This window comes from Peromyscus californicus, unplaced genomic scaffold (assembly GCF_007827085.1).
Source record: "Peromyscus californicus insignis strain IS unplaced genomic scaffold, ASM782708v3 Scaffold_4__1_contigs__length_199733344, whole genome shotgun sequence".
In the NCBI taxonomy this organism is placed as follows: domain Eukaryota; kingdom Metazoa; phylum Chordata; class Mammalia; order Rodentia; family Cricetidae; genus Peromyscus; species Peromyscus californicus.
In genome coordinates, this window is record NW_026294562.1 from 30,221,977 (window position 1) to 30,247,896 (window position 25,920).

Genomic DNA, 25,920 nt, shown 5'->3' on the forward strand with positions numbered 1-25,920 from the left:
CACTCAGGATCCTTGGAAGAACAACTTTTGCTGTCAGTGGCTCTTCAGATTTCTTTTAAGCTAAAGGCTCCTTAACATTTGATTTTGTTGAAGAATACTATTCACTTTTCATGAGTAATACAATGAGTAAGTCACACAGTCTCAGGAAAGGCCTTGCCTTGGGGAAGGAATGGCTTACGATCACGAGAGATCTAGTTAGAGCTTTGTATCTTCTACTGAGCATTCTGTGAGTCTTATTCTTAGAAGAAAAGGATCTTCAGAAGGCTCCATATGCATCTCCTCGGGTAGTCACTGCAAAAGTAGGGTAGACCTCATAGGTTGTATATGCCGCTAAATCTTGTCCAAGCGTCACTGCTTGCTTGAGCTGGGCTGCAGACACAGAGGCAGTGGCACTGGGGACAGCATATCCTGGAGGAGGAGGAGGAGGAGGCAGAGAATATTTTATGAAAAGAATTCAGATTTCCCCCCTTTTGGGTACATTGCTTTAGCAATATGAAGAATTAGCATGTTGCTTAAAACAAATGATATGTATGATGAAAGTGTGCTCTGAGCAGATGCAGTATATGGACCCAGTTGTGTAGAATAGCATTGGTGGTTTTTATTTGTTTTTTGGGGTTTGGTTTTGCTTTTTTAGGTTTTTGACCTTAAAAAGGGTCTTTTTTTGTAGCCCTTGCTAGCTATCCTGGAACGCTCATGTCAACCAGGCTGGGTCTGGAACACATGGAGATCCTCCCGCCTCTGCCTCTTGAGTGCTGGGATTAAAGGCAAACACCACCCAGCTGGAATAAAACAGGAAGATTGAAGATGACATTCTCCAGAGGGAATCAACCTTCCCTGTGTCAGGCTTACTTCACATCAGCAAATAGAGATGTCGGAGAGAGGATCCAAAAAACAGAAAGGTGCCATATGTTGCTGGCTAGCACTACAGAACGTGCCCAGGGATGTATATACAGGAATGTAGACGTGAGGCAAGCTGTTGAGGTGTTAGCAGGGCATAGTAAGGGTGGGGTCTATGGGTCTGGTTCTGCTGAACACTACACTGGCCGAAAAACTTAAAATATTAAAAAATGTCAGGGCATGGTGGTTCATGCCTTTAATCCCAACACGCCAGGGAAGTAGGGACAATGGCAGGAGAATCTCTGTGAGTTTGAGGTCAGCCTGGTCTGCATAGGGACTTCCAGACAGCCAGGGCTACAGAGAGAGACCCTGTTTCAAATAAATAAACCAATAAATAAACTGCTTTCACACAAGATGAATAACTAGAGACAGAGTATTCTAGTAGAGGAGATGCTGTACTGTTTTTAGAGTGGCTTAATTATCACCTCAAAAACAAGTAATTTTTTAAAAAAAGATTTTTTTTTTGTCAAAAACTGCAATCTGGTTTATTTTTATCTATTACAAATGCAAAAAAGATCCCTCATCACATGAACCCTGAGAATTACACTTTTGGTTTTCTGTAGAAAAGTAACACGGATTACACTATAAAAAGTCTTTGAAATTGGCACAAAACGCTGTTGTAACGATATAACACCAGTTTTAAAAGTTCAGTAACTAATGGCGGTAGCCTTATATGGATACATGGAGAACTGTAAAAGCTATCTCATTTGACCAATGAAAAAGATACCTTTTCTTTCTGGTTTTTGGATAAAAACTAAAGCATGCTTTCCCTGGCACTCTAAACTTTCTCATTCTTTTTCTGAAGAAGTCCCACACACTTCCTTTGCTGTGTGGCTATTTGTGGCTTACTTTCCTTCATCCCCATTTCCCTCCTGGAAGCTGCTTACCTGTTGTCTGTCTATCTATCTATCTGTCTATCTATCTGTCTATCTATCTGTCTATCTATCTATCTATCTATCTATCTATCTATCTATCTATCTATCTATCTAAACCTCTAATGTAACTGTCCTCAAGCTTTCTTTTGAACGCATTTTTAAATTCTTATATTAAACAGACTAAGAACCTTAATGGGAATCTCAATTTCTCTGGTGACACCAGGTTCAGTGATAGACTCTGTCTCAAGGGACGAGATAGAGGGGTTAGAGAGATGGCTCTGTGGTTGAATGCATACTGCACGCACAGCGGGTCAGACTTTGATTTGCAGCACTCATGTTGGGTGCCCAAGTGCCTGCAACCCCAGCTTCAGTGACTCTAACACTCTGGCCTCTTCAGGAACCTGAACTCATGGAAACACACACACACACACACACACACACACACACACACACACGTAAAAGTAAATCTTTATTTAAAAAAAAAAGAGGTGAAATGTGATAGAGGAAAGCAGCTGACCCTGACTTCTGGCCTCCATACACACTTGCATGCAAACAAACATACATATATAAACAAACATATATATATATATATATATATACATCATATATAAACAAGCATATATCTATTATACATACATGCACACATTTGCATGCACACACAGGCATACAGACACAAACAAAACACAAAAAGTAGAAACAAACTCCAAACAGCTACTAAAGGTTAGCTGATAGTGGCCAACTTGCTTAATTTTAGAAGTCCTAGGATTCTATATCTGTAATATAAAGGGATTATGTTCTCACACAACTGCAAAGTGCCAGGGGGTGTCACTGGGGGAACATAAAGCTTTCTGAGCACTTCAGTGAGTACCCAGCTCATAGCAAGAGCTCAGTTAAATACCAATTAATACTAGTACCAAAGTCTCTTAATAAGAGGGAAAAAAAAAAACAAAAACAAAAAACCACTCCAAATTGACCGGGACTCAGGGGTGTTGGTTCATTCAAGGTCACACAGCTGCTTAAAGCAGAGGCAGGTGGGAACCAGCTTTAGCTGCTCTAGCTCAGTTTCCCTGTCTCTTTTCTTTGGACACATGGTGCAAGTCAGAATTAGTCTAGGTGAGGTTCCTACCAAGGAGGGATCCCCACTCATTCCGCAGCCTGCAGTGTCTGCCACAACTGATGCCCCTGCCCAGTACCTGGGAACACAGTGGCGGGTGTGACTGTGCCCGCTGCAGACCCAGTGTCACCTCCTTCTGTGGGGATGCCGAGGGTCTGTAGAGTGTGCTCTGCAGCGTACGTCTTCGCTTCATCCACATAGGCGCTTAGCTTCGGAGGTGTGAAAGGCTGGCTGGAAAACACAGTCAGCCATTGTTATTTTTATTATTACAGGTAATTATTCAGAAACCTCAGTGCCTAGTCAAGTGAAAAACCAAGGCAATTTTAACTTTTAAAGATGATTGCATGTTGAGAGTCTATGTTGCTTTCCCCCTCCGTTTGCCATAAAAAGCTTCTACACATACACATACACGGGGGTATTTGTGAATTGATCTAGCCCCTTGGTAGCCGATGGTTTTCCTGGGGGAACATATGTAATTCTTTTTTTTTTTTACTATACGACTCTTCTAAGGTATGTGTGCTCCCTAAAATATATAAACGCAGCCTGGAGGTGAAATCCACTAACAGATCAGATCTGTGATAGAAAATTGGAAAGGTGGTTCAGAAGGTTGTGTAGTAAGCGGCCACGTCACGAGGGTCACTTGTGTGGACCCAAACGCTGCAGGAAGGAACTGTTAGAGTTCTTTGTTCCCCTTCGGTCTCTAGCCAGCCCGTATCCCCTCAGTCAGTTACTCACCCTATGAAACTTTGGGGCTTTTAGATGCCATCTAACAGCTGGCGCATACATCCCAGCTCAGCATTTTGCTATTTCATTAATTACAAAGGAGTAGGTAGCAGACTTGAGTATGCTATTTGAGTGATGATCGAATACACTTAACACATAGACTAATCTTATTCTAAAATCTCTATTACTAGGAGCTGGAAGAGGGTACGCACATTGCGGGATTCTGGCTGGCCAACGCTGGGATAGTTACTTTGTATAGAAATAACTGTCTTTGGTCCTGTCCAATGGCAGAATGCAGCTGGTACACTGGCTGTCCCCAGTTATTTTTCTGACAGATTTCTTCTAGTATCTGCAAGAGTTAAAAAAAAAAATGATTTCTTCCCCAAATGTCACATCTGCATCACTTCTCTAGCTCTTAGGCTCTGAGTTCTGAACTTCAGTTTCAATTAATAGAAGAGAAAAAATGCCACGTGACTTAACGACTCATAAAATTTAAGTTGAACTCAATCTGAACTCCATTTAAACTGCGAATGTCTATTATAGTTTATAAAATTATTTTCACACCATTCACTCCAATAGTTTTAGTTTAGGCCATCACACACACACACACACACACACACACACACACACACACACACACACGTGCACACGCACACACACATCACACATAACACACATTCACTATAAGCTTAATAATTCTTCATGATGTTTTGTGTACTTATTCCAGTTTTTAGGAAATTGGTGCTGTAGCACTGTGTGGGTGGATTTGCATATTATCTCCCCCCAACCGCCCCGCCCAGACCTTGTTCACAGTGTCTTAGGAAAGTTGACCAGAGGAGGTATTTTTACTTGGTGCCATCTGTCATAGGGTTTTTAACCTCATTTTTGGAAAGTTTTGAAAATGTTGTTTTCTTGATTTATTTCATTCATTTTTACTTTATACATATGAGTGTTTTGCCTGCATGTATATGCTTCACATGCATGGTACCCTCAGAGGCCAAAATGTCTGGAACTGGAGTTACAAACAGCTGTGAGTCACTATATGGGTGTCAGGAACCAGACTTGTATCCTCCACAAGAGCAGCAAGTGTCCTTAACCACTGAGTCGTCTTTTCATTCCTTGGGTCAGAATTTATTAATAAACACTAATAGGTATTCACAGTGGTGATTTCTTTAAAAAAATTTACTTGGCAATGTACTACTTTAAACTACTTACGACAATCTGTTTTTATTATCCATCTGCATGTTTATTTACTGCTGTAATCACCCCAAACTGAATCTTTTCTCAAAAGATTCATGTTTTCTTTACCCTAAGGCCAGTTTTGGTGATGCTGAGGTTCTGATCCTCTGTTCACAAGCAGAGTCAGTATCTATGTCTCACAGGACAAGAATGGTGCAACAGAACACTGCCCCCTGGCTCTCCAGAGCCTCTTAGTCTCTTAACTTTGTTCTCATGTTAACCCAGCTGCTCTCTGTCATGACATTTTCCAGTTTATTAATTTGAAGATTGTGTTGATTTTTTCCCATTATAAAAAATCACTTGGTGGCATCTTTTATTGTTTATAAGATGTGAGTGTGTTCTGAGGTTTCTGAGCAATAGTCACTTAGCTTTTGATAATAGACCAGCTGTCTACCCATTTATGCCCATTGAGCAAATATACTGAGCAGAGTGGCTTCTGCAGCTGCTGGCTGGGCAGGGCAGTTCTTGAACCCTATCTACTGATTGGAGATTCCTACTTCTGGGAGATATGGGGGTTAGTTTCCAGCCACAGTGACTGGGGTGGTATGGTCTTTGATTTTTCAACTATAGCTGTAAAAATTCAAAGACAAATTAGACAAATTAGTTAAATACCTCTCATTATGGCCAACTTCTTACCTGCATTTAATGTATAAGCAGAGAGTTTTGCTCAGAATGACTATTTTCATCACGATACCTGGTTTCATTGTAATTATCTGTTTATGTGTCAGTATTATCCCACTGGGTTGTCATATGATTTATGATTACAAGGATTTTTATTATATTCATTTCTGCATTCCCAGTGTCTAGCACACATGGCACACCAGAGAAGCCCAATAAATATTATTTTTTATACAAATGGTTCTTGTTTACCACTGCAATAGACATTCTTCTGTTTATTTTTTTCTTAATGCCTGGGTAGAATCTGAAGAAGCATTACTTAAAGGTACATGAAAGAAAAATATTGTCAATACCCCCTCTTTCATTCTCAGGTCGAGCTCTTAGATGCCATCTTTCCCCCTTGCTCACACTACTGAGACTATTTCTTTTAAGCTGTAGTTCTACCTTCCTCCTGAGGGCGGGGACATTTCCCTCAGAGTCCACAGACTGTAACTCTAGACATTCAGCAAGAGTGGTTTCAGATGGAGCAGCACATGATGCATACTAATGGGATAACCTGGGCTTAACAGGGACTGAGTCTGTTTTGCTTTAATTTTCAAAAATTGGAGCAACTTTTATAACATTTGTTTTCCACTACTACTGAATGAAACACAGACTACTAAATGAAAGCAAATAGCAGTTACCATCATGACACTGCCCAATAAAAAGCATTGTGGAAGGCTTTATGTAACTGATGGCATTTTATAGTTAAAGATTTATCTAGATTCCATGGTGGAATGTCCTCTTTCTTTTTAGATTATAATACAATGATAGCATTTCTCTCTTCCCTTTCTTCCCTCCAAAGCCTTCCACATGCCCCTCTCTACTCTTAAAATTCATGGCCTTTTTTCCCCATTAATTATTATTACATGTATATATGTATATATACATATATATTCCTAAATAACCTGTTCTGTCTGTATGGTGTTATTTGTATGCATGTTTTCAGGACTGACTGTCACTAGAAAACCAATTAGTGTTTTCTTCCCTGGGAAAGGCTACCTTTCTTGTTCCCAGTTTTACTCAGTTGCCTATAGTTCTTTGTGGAGGTTGTGGTCCAGGGGACTTTTCCCCATCCACTTTCGCATGTCCATTGTTGTTGTGGTTCTTTTAATGTCATGTTCCCAAGAAAAGATCTAAACAGTCTACATAATGTTCCCAGCTATGACTCCTCATCTGGTCTCTTCTGTGGCTGACCAACCTGCTTCACTAAGCATTTGTTCTAAGCTGGGGTCTTCACTTCATTGTATTTTCATTGAAGATTTTAGTTGACCCTCTTCTTCAGTTTTCTTTGTTTGTTTGTTTTGCATTTTGGTGAATTGTGATGAAACAAAACAAAGGTCCTTTTGGTGCCAGAGTGGCATCTAGTCTCAGCAGCTCTCCTGATACATTAGGCTGAGTGTCACAGAACAGTAGCCCAAGTAAGCATCAGTGCAAATCATTTGGACGATGGTCCCTGGCCCAACTTAGCCACCTCTGGAGTGATATTACCTACCTGAGGAGCAAGTTTGATTCCTTGTGGTTTTAAAGAGACAGGATTCATCGGGGTGAGTTCCATCCCAGGTAGAAGGTCATAGAGTTTGTCTTCCCGCTTGTCTCCTTTGACCTGGTAGCCGCGACCCAGGCCTGTGTATGCCAAATACCCACGGCCGCCCAGTCCTCTCACTCCCGCAGCCCCTACAGGGACATTCATGTAAATTTCTAGGAATGTAAGAAGGCATTAAACTGAATCAAACCACCAGAAAATCACCCTGAATCTTACTGTAATAGAAAAGTTAGCCCAAGTCACATTGATTATTGCCATGAGGATGGACAGATAACCAAAGATTCTCATGCAATGAAACTCAACATCAGGTAAGGCCCACCATAGAATCTTAAAGCTCCTTGGGAAGAAAACAGTCCGTTCCAGGAGATTGATAAGTACACAAGCCATTTAAAATTTCACCAGAGAGAAAAGTATTTTAATTACCTTTTTGTCAATATTTTTTGGAGATTCACTAAGGTTCAGTATGAACTTATTAAAACATCCAAACATAATATGACCACCTGAATTATAGTTAGTCTGGTACAGAGACCATTACAGTGATTGTTGCTCCACCAGTAAGCCAGAAGGAATTTGATTATCACAGCCCCAGAGCGTCATTAGAAAAACAAGTAGAAGGCATTTTTGTCTTTGTTAAGGTCACCATTCTCTCTGCCTTGCGTTGTTGATGTGGGGTTTACATTTCCATTGAGTTTCATACATAGATTCCTTTTGATTTTTGTTTTGCCATATTGCTACATTGATTTCCTATTGTTGACATAAAGGAATAAACCATTAAGTTGATCACTCTTTGCCCATAAATATTATTCATTGATTAGTTTTTTGTTAATGCTATGTATTATTTTCCCTTGAAATGGAGTTTGCTTTTTTTCTACATCACAACTGGTTGATAACATGTTAGATATATGGATTAATTAATGATGTATTATATATATGCATAATGTTTCAATGGCATAGCTTGTTATAATACATAGAAAGTATTTTGAATAAAACCTTGATCATTACTTTTATATTGCAAATTTGGTAGGGGTGATTGTATTGTGAATGTAGACTTTTAAGTCCATTGAAGAGGCCTTAAATTTCTCAATTCATTTTTCCCTGAAAAAGAATGCAATGCAGTAAGGTAATTGTTTCCACAATAACCTGCATGGGCCTCTTCTAAGTCGCCCAAGAGTGGATTTCAGTACATCATTTATTCCTATTTTCCAGATTGCTGTCATATAGGGAAAACAGGATTGGGATCCAGAGAGTGTTAGCCACAATGAAGAAAAACTGCAGTGGAAAATACCACATGGCAGAGGCAAACTAGCTACATTCATATATACATACATCTGTATGCACATTCATACATATACACGTATATAAATTTACTGAGCTCAGAAACCTGCTCAAACAGAGAATCTGTGTAGGATTCAATTATGAAATATTTCCTGTCTGACAGTGAGATTGAGTTTGGTTTCTATTTTGAATTTATTTAGCTTCCTATATACTAAAGAAACATTAATTTTTAATAGTTTGGCTTTTTCAATGTTATCACACACACACAGCCAGATGTGGTGCACACCTGCCATTATAGTTCTCAGGAGGCAGAGGCAGACATTGTGAGTTCAAGACCAGCCTGAAACATATGTTAAGCCCTTGTCACCAACATACAGATAAACAAATGAAATAATAAAGGTATAACACACATATCTGGAAGAGTGTTCAGATGAGAGTGTCTCATATATATAACCATACAGATGTTAATTAGTGATTGGCATACAAAAGTGGTGTCTATCAAGTACATACGTGCCTTCAAGTGATTTTGCTATTGTAGTAGTTTCCATTGGACCATGCTTCTCTCCCTTAAAAGTTCTGTAATCAGTCTAATCAGGTACATATTAGTACTAGATGGTAGTCTAATAGAGAGGAAGAAGTAATGGGTATGGCGCTAGGTTGAATTCTGGGTATATTTTATGGGTCCATGCAAGGATCTAATTTGTATACTAGGCTCATTTGCACCAATTTCTGACAAGTATTTTTCAATAACCAGTTGTAATGTGGAAAAAGTAGATTCCTAAAAAAAAAAGAGAGATAATGATATATTTGATTTTTCACAAAGTTTTCTAGTCTTTTTCTCCCAGTGAATCCATCCAATCTGTCTAAGGCTCTAGAACTATAGTTTATAGTTCATTTGAACCACAGTTTATCATCATTTGAAATTGAAGAGTTAAGGTAAATCTGGCACTAAATAGTGTTACCTCTGATAGAAGGGGCCCGGATGAGGGTCCTGTTGCTGAGATGCCCTTTGGGAGCTGGGAAATGAAGACTTGGAATGGCCGCGTAGGCTTGGGGGGTATAGAAGACAGGAGCTCCAAGGTAGGTTGTGGTGGGGTCATAAACATGGCCCAGAGGGTAGGTGTATTCTCCTTGCAGCATGGTGTTCCTGCCACCTGTGCCCCGGGTGTACCTAACGTAACTGTCCTTGTCCACTGGCTTGGCCAAGGTCACTTCAATTGGGGAACCATCCAGCACCTGTTTCAGAGAGCAAGGAACAGGCAAACTGAGAAACAGTTCTGACTACTCAGTATCATGCCACATGCCTGCCAGCCATTTGCTGTATTTTCACTGACTTGCAATTCTTCATGTTTTTGTCTCTTAATTAGGTTCATGCTTCTGTATAAGTTGACTGTTCTCTGAGTGGTTTTGTTGGTAATTGCACAAGATGCCAACAGGTTTAACAATGCTATGTTGACTACTGAATTTATAATATAGAGACAATCAATGAGATATAAAATTATTCAATATTTTCTATTATGTATGATATATGTTTTTAAAATTACATAGTTACGGAAGTATAAGAAGTTCGAGATCTTTATGGGTGGAAAACAAATTACACAGCACAATAAAATGAAGGTGATGGAAACCATTAAAGATATCTTATCACTTATCAACATCATAGTGATGAAGTCCTGTCAGGCCTTTCTGAATGGCTCATTAGAGCAGCTCCATAATAGGTGAGTATTTCCTGGGGAGGGAGAGGAGCCTAGGTAGATCCTAAACTAGGTAGAAACTGAACTGTTGCCTTGTCTTTCTAAAGCAAATGTTTGCCTTGTTAATGTACAGGGGTGGCAAGAGTTGGGGTATAGGTGAGAGGAAGACCAAGAACTCTCAGGTCAGGTACAAATTAAAACATGCCCTCAGGAATTATTGCAGTAGCCAGGCAGATGGCATACACTTTTAGTCTCAGCACCAGGGACGCAGACAGGAGGATCTCTGTGAGTTTGAGGCTAGGCTGATCTATAGAGTGAGTTCTTTGACAGCCAGAACTATGTAGAGATGCTCTCTCTGTCTCACAAAATCAAAATAAATAAGCAAATAAATAATTAAAAAAAGAGATAAAAAAAGGAAAGAATCTTTGCAGTGCCTGGGGGGAAAAGCCTGGGTTTGGAGGTCAGAGAGCAATTCTCTTTGTCCACTGTGTGAGTCTTGGGGATTGAAATCAGACCACCAGATTTGATATAAACACCTTTACCCTCTGAGCCATCTTGCTCGCCACCCTGTGCCATTTCACTGGTTTCCTTGAATTATAAATATGATTAATACCTTACAATAGACATTCAAAATCTCACTTTGTCTAATAAACATAAATACCCATAGGTATACTAAGAAGCCTGGGGATTTTTTTATGTTATGCTTAAACAGTAGTTATTAGTATTTACTAATAATATTTATTAAATTCATAATTAGCTATGTATTTGTAAGCGTTGTTATAGAAATGTCTAGGTACAAATAATAACAAAATTTCCTTGTTGGATAAAATGTGTTATTGGCTTGAGCTATTTTTGAAAGAAAGCAGTACGTTCAAGGTTATTGATAAGTACACAAGCGATTTAAAATTTTGTTATGGGGAAAAGAATTTTAATTACCCATTTGTTAATGTTTTTTCTGTAGATTCACTAAGGTTCAGTATGTGCTTATTAAAACATCAAAACAATATGACTGTTTGAATTACAGTTAGTCTTGGCATAGAGACTGTTACAGCAAATGCTGCTCTTTCTGGCAGTAAGTAAGAAAAGAATTTGACTATCCTATCCCATGCCTTCCCCACCATGATGGTCTGTCTCTTAAACTTTGAGCCAGAATAAAACTTCCCTTCCTTAAAAAGAAAAGAGAACAACAAAAAATGGTAATAGCTTGAACAGTTTTCCACTGGAATTATTCTGATATATTACTTAGCATTGGGTTTTGTGGGAGGCCATCTCCCACCTTTTACAGGGTTCCTATGAGGAGGAGAGAGGCATAAGGAATTTGTAGACAGAAAGATAGTGGAGATGAGACAGACAGAAACACAGGATAGCTTTTGGAGGACCTGGGTCAAAATCCACTAGCCACTTCTGTCTCTTCAAAAGGGCTTTTTATAACAATGACAAGGGGTGGGGCAAAAGACCTCCCCGTTGCTAGATCAAAGCATATTTCACAGCCAAGTGCAGACCCTTCCAAACACCTGGTAACCACATACATGGTCAAGCCATCCCCTTATGCAGCCCTGCTGGGTATAGCAAGCTCAGACCTCACTAGGAAACCTTTGTGAGCTCCCACAGGGTTTACCATTGTTGGGCCTTCTTAGTAGACACTACGTACATTTAGGCATGTTTACTAAAAGAAAGCTAGCTTACAAATTGATTTTGAAGTAGTAACATTTTAATGATGCTAACACGATAATCAATGAAAAATAATGTTTTGGTCATAGGTACATTTAAATATGAATTGATTTTACTTTATAGTCTTTATAGTCCCCCTCCTTTTTTTAATACTTCAGAGTTGCCACTTTCTTCCCTAGAAGACTTATGATGATGATGGTACCTGAGGCTGTACACACCCCGGGCTTCCCTGTGTCTTAGTCTATGCTAGGAAGCCTTTTTCTTGTCCTTGCGATCAAATCCCCATCAATGTCCAACCTGCATTCTGCTCTGGGGATTACTCCATATAAGGTCCTCTTCAGGGTTCCTGGGGCCCCTGCATTGTCATTGGATTGGCCGACAAGGAACTCTGGGTATGAGGATAGGGAATGAGACAATAGTAAATTTGGGGTGTGTTTTCCTGGCGACTTCCCTGAGAGGTCATCTTGGGCCCACTGTATTCATTGACCAAAGGCATTTCAGATAAAGCCTCAGGATGGTATGATTCCAGATCAATGTCCCTTTCAAAGGGACCTGCTCTCTGCAGCTCTGTCTCACTTTAGTATTTTACTAGACTTTCAACTCTTTGACAAACATCTTTCCTTTGATTAGTTTGCATCCTGGACACTACTAGCAGATCAGTGGCCTATAGACAGTTTTTTAGTGCTTATTGGATTGATGGAAATACTACATGGGTCTCTATAGACAAATGAACACACAAAGAATGGAGAAGTTGATTTTCCCCTGACCCCACTCTTGATAAGGAGAAGGATTCTAATCCTCCATGTTGGGAAGAACAAATGCTGAGAGCAGAATGATATTTTTTTTTGACCAATGGTCATAAATTACTATATTATAAAGTGGGATAAGTAGAGATAATTGGGACTTGGGGGATATGGTGGTTTGAATGAGAATGCCCCATAAGCTCATATGCTTTCATGTTTAGTCTCAGTTGATGAACTATTTGGAAAGATTAGGAGGTATAGCCTTGTTGGAGGAGGTATGTCACTGAGAGTGGCTTTGGGATTTTAAAAGCCCACACCAGGGCCAGTGTCTCTCTCTGCCTGATCCTGCAGATCTGGATGTAAAGCTCTCAGTTACTTCACTAGGACCATACCTGTCTATCTGCTGCATGTTCCCTGCCATGATGATAATGGACACAGTTCTGAAACTATAAACAAGACCCCATGCTGTGGGATATCTTTCTGTACACTGTGAATATGTGTTGCTCTCATTGGTTGATAAATAAAGCTGTTTGGCTAATGGTGAGGCAGAATAAAGTTAGGCCATACATTCAAACTGAAGACAGAAATGAAGAAGGGTGGAGTCAGGGGAGATGCAGTAAGCTGTGGCCAGGAGAAGCAAGATGTGAGAGAACAGGTAACATCACAAAGTCATGTGGCAATGCATAGATTACTAGAAATGGGCTGAATTAAATTATAAGAGCTAGCTAGCAAGAAGCCTGAGCCATAGACCACACAGTTCATAATTAATATAAGCCTCTGTGTGTTTACTTTATAAGCAGCTATGAAACCGTGAGTGTGAGAGATTTGATTCGTCCAGAGAAACTTCTGTCTACAACCCCAATTAAATGCTTTCTTTTATAAGAGTTGACTTGGTCATGGTGTTTCCTCACAGCAACAGAACACTAACAAGATTGGGGGAAATATCTTGAAAAACTTCAGTCCCTTCTTCCTAAGAAAACTGAGGGTTAGTGACTTGTCCAAGTCAGAAAAAAAAATTGAGTTAGGATTTACTACATAGCTACCTCTTTGTTCTCTGCATCTTTTTCTGTTATTTCTCTTTTGCGCATCACCAAAAGACTGCTGTTGGTGATGGGCAAAGCTGGGATAAGATGGACTTCTGAGATTACTCTTTGGTATAACATGTCCATAACATGCTTGAATGGAGCCTGTATATTTTTCTTTTCTCCTATATTACCTTGCCATTTAAAGCTTTCATAGCTTCAACCGCATCTTCTCGGTTACTGAAATGCACAAAAGCATAGTCTCGGATCTTCTTCACCCGCTCCACAGCACCTGTAGATATAATGCCAGCATCACCATCAGCAAACTTGAAACAGTGATGTGATTAGCTTCCAAGTGTGGAAGCACCTTGTGAGACTCTTTTGTGTGTCAAGGTCTAAAATTCTGTGTAGTCAACATGAGCTTTTGCTTGCCACAAAAATATTTATAATCTTATTCATTAGAAATAGTTATTAATTATGTTTTCCAATTCCTAGATTATCAGACATCAAAGGGTAAGAATAGCAACTTTTTGAAATACAAAAAAGATAATAATAGTCTATAAAGGTAAAGTGTTATTAAATTGACTTGAACCCAGTTATTGGTTGTCTTATACACATATATTCAACTTATTTACTTCAAAATACAGTTTTATCTGGTAGGTTCAAAGCAAGGTATAGGAGTAAGAAAATGCAAGGGGAGCTAGAGCAAGGTGATGTGCTTCTGAATGGGGAGCTACTTCATGCACGCAGAGGAGGCAGGTGTATCCACTGGCTGCTGAAATCTTCCCCAGACTCTGCTGTGGAGAGGAAAAATTGTTGCTCAATAATTCATGGGAGTGAGAGAAGGTAGAATTTCCCAGCCTATCCCCATTGGTCAAATTTCACCCCAGGAGTATAACCCCTGCCTCCAAGTCTGGGTTAGTGTGGCTACGTGAAACGCCTGATTCCAAATCCTGTGGTGGAGCATTCATCCAAGTCTGCTGGGAAGACAGGGAAACTCTAGACATGTGGATGGGCACCCTTGATTAATACCTTTAAGTAGAAAGAACGTTGCTTCTGGAAAAAATGTGAATTCAAAATAACTTATGTCTGTAGTATGGAAAGGCTGGAAAAATTATCTACTAATTCTAACTTGTTTTTGCATATGCACAAGGATTTTCTATAAGGACACAAGTTATACCACTGTAGAAATAGCAAAATTAAACAAGATCCATTTTCTCAGAAACGATTAAATATGATACATTTATACTAACTCCATTTAAAGAGAGCAGAGTAGGTTTCATGTACTAACATGGAAGGATCAAAACCCTACTGTCTGTTTCTAAAATTTGTAACAAGATAAAATATGAGTATCTGTTCTAAGTACCTCAACTGACATATAAATACACACAAATTCAAGTACACCTGTATCCAGAGATAGCTGAAAAGGTGGAGATCGGACTGCTAAGAATGGTTATTTCAGGAATGGAGAGAAGTGTTGGGGAGAATGTAAATATCTTAAATATTTATTCTACTTTTAATTACATGCATATGCGTGTCTGTGTCTGTGGTTATGTGCCCGTGAGTGCAGGTACCTGTGGAGGCCAGCAGATCCCAGGGAGCTCAAGCTAGAGGCAGTTGTGAGTCAGCTGATGTGGATGCTGGGAACTGAATTGGAGTCTTCTGCCAGCTTTTACCACTGGATCATCTCTCCAGCCCCAAGAATGAAAACATTTTAATTGACATAGTTTTATAAATATTAGCCATTTTTATTTAGTTTATTGTGTAAAAACATCCATCAAGCAGCATACCCTGTTTTCATGTAGAAGGACTACTGTGTACCTTGATGACAATGTGTGAAAAAAAGTAGTTATACCAAGATGCTTGATGCTATCTTTTAATTGTAGCTGATCAACTTTGTTTTCAAAGCAAACTTTCTTTTTAATTGATGATTAAGTGGAAACTTATTTCACTACCACTTGAGCACACTGGTTATTGTTCAGCTTACATTAACCTGGGTGTCTTTTAAGTGTCTAGGTTTTCTTCAGTTACCCAGAGTTCTCAGAGTCAATGTGATGTCACACTGTTCTCAGGAAGAAGAGGAAGAGGAAAAAAATCCTCTCCCTATCAAAGTTCAGTTCTCTCAGACTCAAGGCCACTAACACATTTAGTGCCAGTACTCTACCTCATGGTTCAATGACTATGAATTGCCATCCATTGGAACAGTGGGTGACATGTCATCTAAGGATAAATTTTAAAACATTGCAGTAGTTTGATTCTCTCTTCCCTTAACAGTCATCCATCGGCTTCTTGTGACAGTCATTATACAGAGCAAAATAACATGGCTAGACTGAGAAAATTAAATGAAGGTGCGTGAGCCCACAAAGCACAGGGCATATAACCAACTGAGCTTTTATGTCAGTCTGTTTGCCACTTAGGCTCCATTCCATGGCTTGTCTTGGTAAATGAGAAGTAAAGAGTTAGCCAGAATGGCCTCTGTCCTTCCACTCCACTCTGCTCTTCTGATCTATAGTTTTCCTGAGGAGGGAATAATGTTTGCTTTAGCCACAAAAAGTATTGCCTTTGCTTACTTCTTGCCTAGTGCCAAGGATACAAGAGCTAGTCTATCAGTAAGTACACACAGAACCAAACTATTATATCAGTATTTCCATGTGCTCCCAGCACTCACATTAATCATGTAGCATTTATGTTGATAATAGATTTGGGTGTTCTGAAATTCTTGCTAATATTCCAGTCATTATGTATGTTTTGGAGCAATAATATTCAGACACCTCTGCTTATGGAAAGCTTCATTTGTGAACATCTGAGCACAGAAAGTAAATTAGAAGGCCGGGTGGTAGTGGCGCACGCCTTTAATCCCAGCACTCGGGAGGCAGAGGCAGGCAGATCTCTGTGAGTTCGAGGCCAACCTGGTCTTCAAAGCGAGTTCCAGGAAAGGCACAAAGCTACACAGAGAAACCCTGTTTCGAAAAAAACAAAAACAAAAAAAAACAAAAAAACAAAACAAAAAAAAAGTAAATTAGAAGGTAGGGGTTTGGATAACACAACATGGATTTCTCCTGTCTATGAACTAACCAAACCTAACCATACTTAGAGACCAAACAAGAACTAGCATATTCAGGGTTAGATGGACTTAGATTAGCTTCTGTATACTAGCAATGGCCATTTGCCTCACTTTAACATACTTCTTCTTAGTTCTTGCAATCATTTCTCATGGGTAGTCCATCAGCAAAGAACTAGATCTGTGATCAGAACACAGGAACTAGAAAGACAGACTCAAGGTATAGTCACCCACCCAGTAGTACTAGCTTCACCAGGGAACTGAAGAAATACAGATGTGTAGACCTAAGCCGATGAGGTAGGTAATCTGTGTTCTCAGCAGCCCTCCAGGTGAGTCTGTTACTGCTGACCAGTGTAAGGAGTCAGATCTCATAGAATGACTATACTTAGAACTACAGCAGACACCCTAGATCACATAAGGACAAAATATTGATGGCCCTGGGTTTTTGTGGCAATTGTCATTTGTTTTCCAGAGTATTGATGTAACAGTTTTCCCAGGGAAGTCAGGGTTCATATTATACAGAGTCATATTTTCAGGCTCCTCCAAAAGATCTAAACTTTAAACAGAAAAATTTAATATTTTTCTCTTTCCGCAAATTTTCTAATATAGCCTTAATATACTATATCCTTGCACTGGAGAAGAAATTTGTGGTTTTAATTTTCTTCTCTCCATAGGACAGATATCTGCTAGTTGTTTATATTCTCTTGCAGAAGGTGAAGCAGGATGATCTATACATCATACACATCATTATAGAGCCTGGGGGGTTGTGCTACTGGCCCAATAAGTACTCTGGAAATGAGGGAATGTTTTAGGCTGAAGATAAAGAAGGATAATATAGTAATGCTGGGGGTGGTAGTGGTTGGAAACCTGGGAGGAGGTAGGGGAGGACAGAGGAAGAAGGAGAGAAGGGACAAGCTGACATTCATTATTTTCTTACAGCTTCTAGGGTACCAGTGTCTAGGCATATCTATCATATATATGCAGACTGGACCAATAACCACTCACTATGAAAAGAAATAGTCTTTTGGCAGTTTCTCATTCTAACCTCTTTAAAAACAAAAGCAATATTTTAATTAGATGGGAAAATAAGTATTATTCACTCTGGGAAAACAAAGCATAACCCAGAATGGATGAAACATACATGTACACATACTAGTTCCTGGGCCTACACAACTCCATCAACTTTCAGCATTCGACTATACGTGACTTCTCTTAAACACCATTTTTCTCTGCATTCCAAGAGCAGGATGACTTAGCTATCACTTTTCTGTAAATTCCTTCCACACACAGCTCACATCTGTTAATTCCTCCCACGGTGCATGGCATGTTGGAGCTACTGAAGGAGCAGCAGCTGCATGAATGAATGAGTGAATGGAATGAGAACGGGTGTGGAGGTTCATAAAGTTGTTAAATCTGGGGTCCGCCAGCTGCTAGCTGTGTGACTATTTAGCTACTCTGGGCTCTGTTTTTCATGTATTGAAAATACAGACAGCATGAAGGAACCTCCACGGTAGGGTCATTATGAAGGATAATTGGCATGTGATGTGAATATGCCCACTCTAATTCCAGGGAATTTTTTTTTTTTGTAATTTCTGTATTACTTATGGATTCACAGCTGTTGGTTCGTAGGCACACCATGATACACAATGTCAGGAAAGGCAGTGTTCTTGTGGCTGAAGGAAGATAAATGTTTGAGAAATCTTTAAAAGGAAAAAAAAATGGTACTCCTGTCAATTATCTGCAGAGCAAATTATAAACTTATCATCCAATTATACACATAACATCGTATCCACTTACAGTTGTAAACAGACAATCTGAGAGTTTGAAGACTGTCAGAGGCTTAACATGATAGCACCAGAGCCCATGCTTGTCAGAATCTATAGAACTTGCCAGAAGCCCAAGAACTCTCAGTTGTGGGAAGATGTTTCTATAATAAACACAGGCTGGTGTGACTGAGTATGTTCCCAGACATACTGATGGAAATGACTAGAGATGCTTTGGGTTGTTATCTGGGGTAGGTTGCTATTGCTGGCATGCAGTAGGAATGGACCTTGCATTTTGCTCAATACTCTGAAATCTACCAGACTGATTCTTATCACCAAGGATGATTTGTTCCAAAATGTCAGTAGCAAAGAGGTTGGGAAATCTTGAGTTGGTTAGACCTCCAGTAAGAGGCAGGTGTCACTAACATAGTAAATATTTACTTAGTTCTTAGTCTGAGGGTTGGACAGAGGAGCTAATTAAAGGAAGAAGGACTCACAGAGTAATGGGCGATGGCCTCTGGGATGAGTGTTTTTAAAGTACGTTTTGAAGAAGTAATTGCACATGTGTCCTACCTGGTTTAATACTGTTGAATTCTTTTTCAATCATCTCTTCCGAGGTAGACAGCATAAGGTTCCTTACATACAGGATTTTCACTGAAGACATTGTGTCTTCATCAACTTCGACTTCTGGCTCTGCCCAGTCTACTGCAATAGGATGTCCCCACAGCTGAATTCTTCCTGTCGACAATGATCAGAAGAATAATTAATTATTTAGAAATCACAACATCATCTCAGTTGATGCTGATGGTCTTTTAAATTGAACTGACCGTTAAGGTCTTAAATGACTAAGACCACTAAAAAAGATTATTATTGATTTTAAGACATTCAAATAATGTAAGAGTTGGATAGAAAAGACTTCTGTGTGACTAGTGGCTTATCGTAATGATTGAATGTAAAGAGAGGTAGGATGTGGTTTGAAATGGAGAAGACGGGAGGAAGTGGTGGGCACATTGGACTCTCAGGACAGCTTTTATAAGGTAAGGGTAGTTTTTAAGGTGAGATAATAAAAGGGGAGAACAGCTAAGAGAGGATTTGGGGCTCAGACACAGAGTCTGACTCCATGAAGCATTAAGAGGTCTCTTGGACAGCATCCGCTGTAGTTGGATTATATTGTCTATTAGCCAGAGACCAGTACTGAGATATATAAAAATGAGCAAGGGTGGGGGGGGGGGGACAAAGCATTCCTTGTTCTCTGTCCCTCATACTTGGTCCAGTGCTCAGACCAACTGTGTTCCTTCCCCATCTTCTGTCTGAACACGGGCACTTTGGGATCTCATGGAAAACATATTTTTAAAAATCGTAATTCAGAGAAGACTAAGGGAAAAGTTGATAAGAAATGTGTCTCGCCGGGCGGTGGTGGCGCACGCCTTTAATCCCAGCACTCGGGAGGCAGAGCCAGGCGGATCTCTGTGAGTTCGAGGCCAGCATGGGCTACCAAGTGAGTTCCAGGAAAGGCGCAAAGCTACACAGAGAAACCCTGTCTCGAAAAAAACCAAAAAAAAAAAAAAAAAAAAAAAAAAAAAGAAATGTGTCTCATATAGAAAGAGTAGTCATTATCCAAGTTAGCACACATTCCTGTACTCCTACAGTGCTAACTTACTGGACATTTCTCACTGTACTGTGTGTTTCCCATGAGCCTCTCAGTTCTTTCTTATCATGACCTTGTGGAAGGAGGGGGTGATACCCAAATTTTATAGCTTCAAAGTGGGTCACTTGACAAAGGAATTTCCCTTCATTACTCCTCTCCCCTTTGAGTTTTGCCACACAGCAACCATATTCCTGGAGGCTCCATGTTGAAGTGGTGGGGGAGGATGAGAAATCAACTCAATTTCCACATTCTATGGGAAATCTGGGTTGTGCTTTCATTCATTGATTGGAAGCAAGCTGTATCTTGTAGAGAGCACAGAACTTGACAGAACAAAATCAGGTTTCATTAGTGTTGGGAAGGATTTCTCTGTGTAATTATTATACGGGGAAGCAAATATCCATCCTTTTATTCCTTAATAACCAATCATGATCTTTGACAGAGGTGCCAAGAGCATATAATACAGATAGCATTGTCTCTTTAATAAAGAGCACTGTGGAGCATCTGGCACAATGGTACCTGTGAGGCTGAGGCAGGAGGAAATCAAGTTTGAGGTCAGGCTGTGCTAATAACACAATTTAAAAAGCACAGCAAAATTAGTGGGTAAAGTGCATATCCTAGTCCACCTGTAGAAATCAGGGCTTTATTCGAAACCATATAAAAACACTAAGCTGGGGCTGGAGAAATGACTCAAGTGTTAAGAGCATTTGCTGCTCTTTTAGGTGACCCGCTTTCAATTCTCAAAACCTACGGAGTGGCTCACAGCTGCCTGTTAACTGCGGTTCCAGCGGATCCAGCACCCTCTCTGGCCTCCACAGGCACCAGGCACTCACTTAGTACGTAGACATGCATGTAGGCAAGACACTGCCATACACATAAAACAAATAAATAAAAACAAATAGAATTACTAACTCAAATGGATAAAAGACCTACATGTAAGACCTGAAACTTTAAAACTACTAGAAGAAAACTCAGGATAAGCATTTCTTCACATTGATCTGGGCAATGTTTTTTCTTTTGGCAATGATTCCAAAAGGCGCTGGTAATAAAGTAAACAGAGGTAAACAGAGTCAGATGAAACTAAAAAGATTTGCCTGGCAAAAGAAACAAGGGTTTGAAGAGATAACCTAAGGAGACTTTTCAGTAGAGGAAAAAAGTCTGAATAAAATGGCAAAATATTAAGTCCAGGTCACTAAGAGGCTGTGGATGCTCCTTGTCTGTGAGCCTTTGATTTGGAAGCTTTGGCTACTGGCTAGTGCACTATGGGAAAGCTTCAACATGGAAAAGCATCCATTACTTTAATAGATTCAGCAATTTCTAGATTTTACACAATCTTTCTCAACTCAGAAGCTAGCATCCAAATGTTGAAATTTTCTAGAGGACTAACCCCAATACTATTTTGTTTTGTATTTAAGAATGTGTGCAGGAATTTAGGACCCAGAAATAAACTGACAAAACCATTGGTACCTAATTATTGACAAAGGTGTCAAAAACATGCAATGGGGGGGGGGCGGAAGAAAGGAAGGGAGGGAGGGAGAGAGAGGATGTGGTCATATTTTATTTTTGCTGAAATGTGGTGATATTTTATTTGTATGTTAATAAATAAAGTTTGCCTGGAGATCAGAGGTCATAGCGAGCCATAAACACAAGTCAGGCAGTGATAGCACACATCCTTAATCCGATCACATGGCAGGCAGAGTCTTTGTGTGGTCAAGGACACAGCCAAGCATAGTGACACACGCCTTTAATCCTAGTACCAACCATAGAGACCTGGAGGTCTGTATAGACAGGCAGTGAAGAAGAAGTGAGGTGGCTGGGCTAAGAGCCAATGAGAAGGCAGAACAGCAAGGCAATAAAGGCACAGGTTAGACAGGAAGAAGCTCTCTCTTGGGAAGCTACAGTGACGTGGTGAGCTAAGGTTAGTTGGTGACTCTCACTGTTTCTTTGATCTCTATGGCTTTCAACCCTGTATTTGGCTCTGTGTTTCTTATTTAATAAGACTTTAGAAATTTGTCTACTGAAGGAAGAAAGGAAGGAAGGAAGGAAGGAAGGAAGGAAGGAAGGAAGGAAGGAAGGAAGGAAGGAAGGAAGCCGTTTCAACAAGCAGTGCTGGAAAAACTGGATATCCAGAAGAATAAAATTTGATTCATACCTTTCTCCCTGTACCTCCTCCCCTCTGAAATCAACAAGAAAAATCGACTCAAAGTGAATCAAAAACTTTATTTTGAAACCTGAAACTGCTAGAGGAAAACATAGGAAATACACCTCAAAACATGGATGCAGACAAGAACTTTCAGAACAGAGTCTCAGTGGCTAAGGAACTGGCCCCAAGAATCAACAAATGAGATCATAAAAAATTAAGAAGTTTCTGCATGACAAAAGAAACTATCAGCAGAGCAAGCAGGCAGCCCATGGGATGGTAAAATTCATTACCATCTGAAATACTTCAGAAAGATGGCTAATATTCAGAATTTGTAAAGAAAACTGCAAAAACTAAACACTCCCCCAAACTGCATGTCAGCAAACGTGCTAATGAACAGAGGCAGTTCTCAAAAGACAAGAAACAAAACAAAATAAGACGACAAACAGCAAATGGCCATAAATATTTTTAAAAGCATTCAACATCCCTCATACCAGGAAAACATATACTAAAACTGCTTTGAGGTAGCACCAGACTGGGTAATATCAAGACATCTGACAGTAAATGCTGGCAAGCGTGTGGGGAAAGAAGAGTCATTATTCACTGCTGATGGGAATACGAACTAGAATAACCATTATGGAAATCAGTAGGGAGGTTTCTCAAAAAGTTAAAAAGAGAACTGCCATGTTATCCTGCTACAACACTCCAAGGAATATACTGATAGAACTCCGTATTCTACTGGAGATATTGGCGTGTTTGTTGCTGTTCTATTCATGACATTAAGGAACAAGAAACAGCCTAGATATTCATCAACAGATGAATGGACAATGAAAGTATGGTACGGATATGCAATGGAATTTTATTCAGCTGTAAAGAAAAATGAAATTAGGGAATTTGGAGAACAATGGATGGATCTTGTGCTGTTTAGTTTTGGTCAACTTGATGGAAACTAGAGTTATTCAGGAAGAGGGTGTCTCAATTAAGAAATTGCCTCTATCATGTTGGCTCGTGGGCATGTCTGGGGAGCATTTTCTTGATTGCTAGTTAATAGAGGAGGACCTAGACCCCTGTGGGTGGGGATGCCACCCCTGGACACGTGGTCCTAGGTTGTATAAAAAAGGAGGCTGGACATGATCCAGCAAGCAGGCCAGTAAATAGTGTTCCTCTGAGACCCCTGTTTCCATTTCTGCCTCTAGGGTCCCGCTTTTGGTGGGCTGTGTGAAACCTTTGAGCCAAATGAACCCTCTCCTCCCCTAGTTGGTTTTGGTCAGTATTTTATCACAGCCATAGAGAAGCAACCTGGAAAGTCTGGTATTAAATAGGGGGACCCAAACTCAGAAAGACATAAACTGGGTTTTCTCTCACATGCAGACCCTAACTTGGAATGTGTATGCACGTGTCTGTAAATGGGTGTAAATGTGGGTAAAGTTTGAACATCTAAAAGAGAGAGAGAGAGAGAGAGAGAGAGAGAGAGAGAGAGAGAGAGAGAGAGAGAGAGAGAGAGAGAGAGAGAAAGAAGGTTAAAAAAAGTTCTGAGGATGAGTAGGGCAAAATAACATGTGTGATATGAGAGTGGAGAAAGGCTAGGAAGAGGTTATGTAGGGGAACCAGAGGAGGTAAAGAAAAAGAAGATGAGGGGGGAGGGGGATCTAATAAAACACTCTGAAAATGTCACAGTAATATCTAATGCCTGTGTGCTAATTTAAGAAGGAATCTATGCAGGGCTAGGACATAGCTGGATTCTAGAGAGCTCCCTCTGTTAATCAACAGTACCTTAAACAAAAAAAAAAAGCACAACCAAGAAAAACTGTATAAGGGCAAAATAAACCCAGACCTTTGTTGCTCAGCCCCCACCTCCAATCTGGTGGCTCTCACAGTGATCATGAGGCCACTCTAGATCAGTGGTTCTCAACCTGTGGGTCACGACCCCTTGAGGGTCCCATATCAGATACTTACATTACAATTCATAACAGTAGCAAAATTACAGTTATGATGTAGCAATGAAATAATTGTATGATTGTTGGTCATCACAGCATGAGGAACTGTATTAAAGGGTCACAGTACTAGGAAGGTTGAGAACTGCTGATCCAGATAGTTTCTGCCATTAATATGAATTCATGTTCGCATCTGACTGTGTTAAGTTTTAGTGAATATTTTACAGTCAGCTAAGGACCTTTGAATATTTGCCTGCATTGGTCTGATCCAGACTGTTGTTGGGTTATTAAACTCTGGAATTGATGTGGGTGCCCACATGTGTGGCTGGAGCACCTAGCAGAGGTGTCTGAGAAGAATGCTTATGTTTCTTCTCTCCAGGTAGATGGCAATGATTTAGAAACTGGGAAGCACATTGATAGCATGCCTGTCAGTTGCCCTTGGGATGGTGTACTACAGGCTGATGTGTGTCTACAATGTGATAGGTTGAGCAGAGCCCAATTCTAACTAGCCTGTGAGCTTAATCTACATGCAGCTATATCTATGATGAGTTTGTTTAATCTTTTTTTACCCTTTTTTATTTTTATTTTCTTCTTTTTTTTTATTCAATTGTTTTCAGATTTGTTTAATCGTAAGAAGACTCTTCACTGAGGATGCTCTGTAGGATTGCTATTGATCATTGTTCTCCTGATGAACTGATGTGTAACTTTCCAAAGCACATCTGTGAAAACTTTAGGGAACTGAATCAACTATGAGAAAGATGAGCAAGATGAAGAGCTTAAAGGCAGCCTAGCAAGGAAGCTCAAATACTGCAGGCAGAGGCCTGCAGTCTGCATGGAGCACACAGCACCGCTCAGGAGGGATGCTCACCTGGCAGTAGCCTCCTCCTAGCCATGGCGGCTGCACGGTGACTTTCATATTCCACAAAGGCAAATCCCCGGTTTTTGGTTTTATCTGCTGCGCTTGGGTAGACGATGACATCAACAACTCCTTCTGTGACCTTTTTCATCTCCGATAAGATTTCTTCTCTCTTCTTGGTTTTGGGGATTCCTCCCACAAACAGCCGGCAGTTGTCCACACTGGCACAGACCCCTAGGAGACGCCCATTCCTAAGAGGGGAAAAAAGCAGTTTTTATAGGTAAGAATCCGTGTGTAATGGAGCATGGTGGCAGAGGATGTTTTGATATAGACTAAGCCCACTCCCTTCACCATCCCCTCCCCAGCTCAGTTTCTCTGGCAGTACCAGGGCGTGAAACCAGGGCCTTGAAGTATGTCATAGATTTGGCCACTGATCTATATATTCAGTCCTGACCCCCAATCTAAACAAAATTGAAAAGAGCCAGCAAGATTGTTCATTGCGTAGAGGTGCCTGTTAATAAGCCTGTTGATCTGAGTTCTACCTCTAGACTCACATGGTGGAAGGCTAGAATGAATTCCCATAAGCTGTCCTCTGACCTACACACTCATGGTACACATGCGTACACACAAAGTAAATAAAATAAAATAGAAATGGTCTCTCGTCTGTAATACATTTTCTTATGTTAGCTTAGTTGTCCCAGACAAAAGAGCCTGCAAGATGAGCAAAATAAATGTTATTTCTGTTCTATACACAATGAACTTGAGATTCCAAGAAATTAAATGATTTGGTGAAGGTCTTATTGACTCTGAGGGGTGAAACTGGCCCTGGGCCTCTGTTTATTCTACCTTGTGGCATTAGTAAGGTGAAGGGTGCCTTCACTGGCACAGATAGCAGACAAACTTTGAGTGTACATAACTGTTGACTCAACAGTGCTCCTCTGGAATAGACCCTAGCAAACAGAAGTGAGGACCCGGCTGTAGGTATGAAGATAATCACCATCAATTAAAATATCCAAACTGTGAATGAGCAGTGTGGTGGTATTGTGTTCCCCAAAATATTGTGCA

General features: G+C 40.1%; 1 protein-coding gene across 2 annotated transcripts in view; it reads right to left on the bottom strand.

The window, feature by feature from the left end:
- Positions 1 to 256: 256 nt before the first annotated feature.
- The window catches only part of A1cf (APOBEC1 complementation factor), a 48,802-nt gene continuing 23,138 nt past the window's right edge, over positions 257 to 25,920 (bottom strand). The window contains exons 4-11 of one of the 2 annotated variants that reach the window (XM_052712804.1): positions 24,868 to 25,106; positions 18,854 to 19,018; positions 13,651 to 13,748; positions 9,289 to 9,562; positions 7,001 to 7,182; positions 3,822 to 3,958; positions 2,966 to 3,117; positions 257 to 408 (exon numbers count right to left, since the gene is read on the bottom strand). In XM_052712804.1, coding sequence (XP_052568764.1) covers positions 257 to 408; positions 2,966 to 3,117; positions 3,822 to 3,958; positions 7,001 to 7,182; positions 9,289 to 9,562; positions 13,651 to 13,748; positions 18,854 to 19,018; positions 24,868 to 25,106 — 1,399 coding nt within the window. Of the gene's footprint in view, positions 409 to 2,965; positions 3,118 to 3,821; positions 3,959 to 7,000; positions 7,207 to 9,288; positions 9,563 to 13,650; positions 13,749 to 18,853; positions 19,019 to 24,867; positions 25,107 to 25,920 lie in introns of both variants that reach the window. The other variant, XM_052712803.1, reaches the window with a different exon arrangement.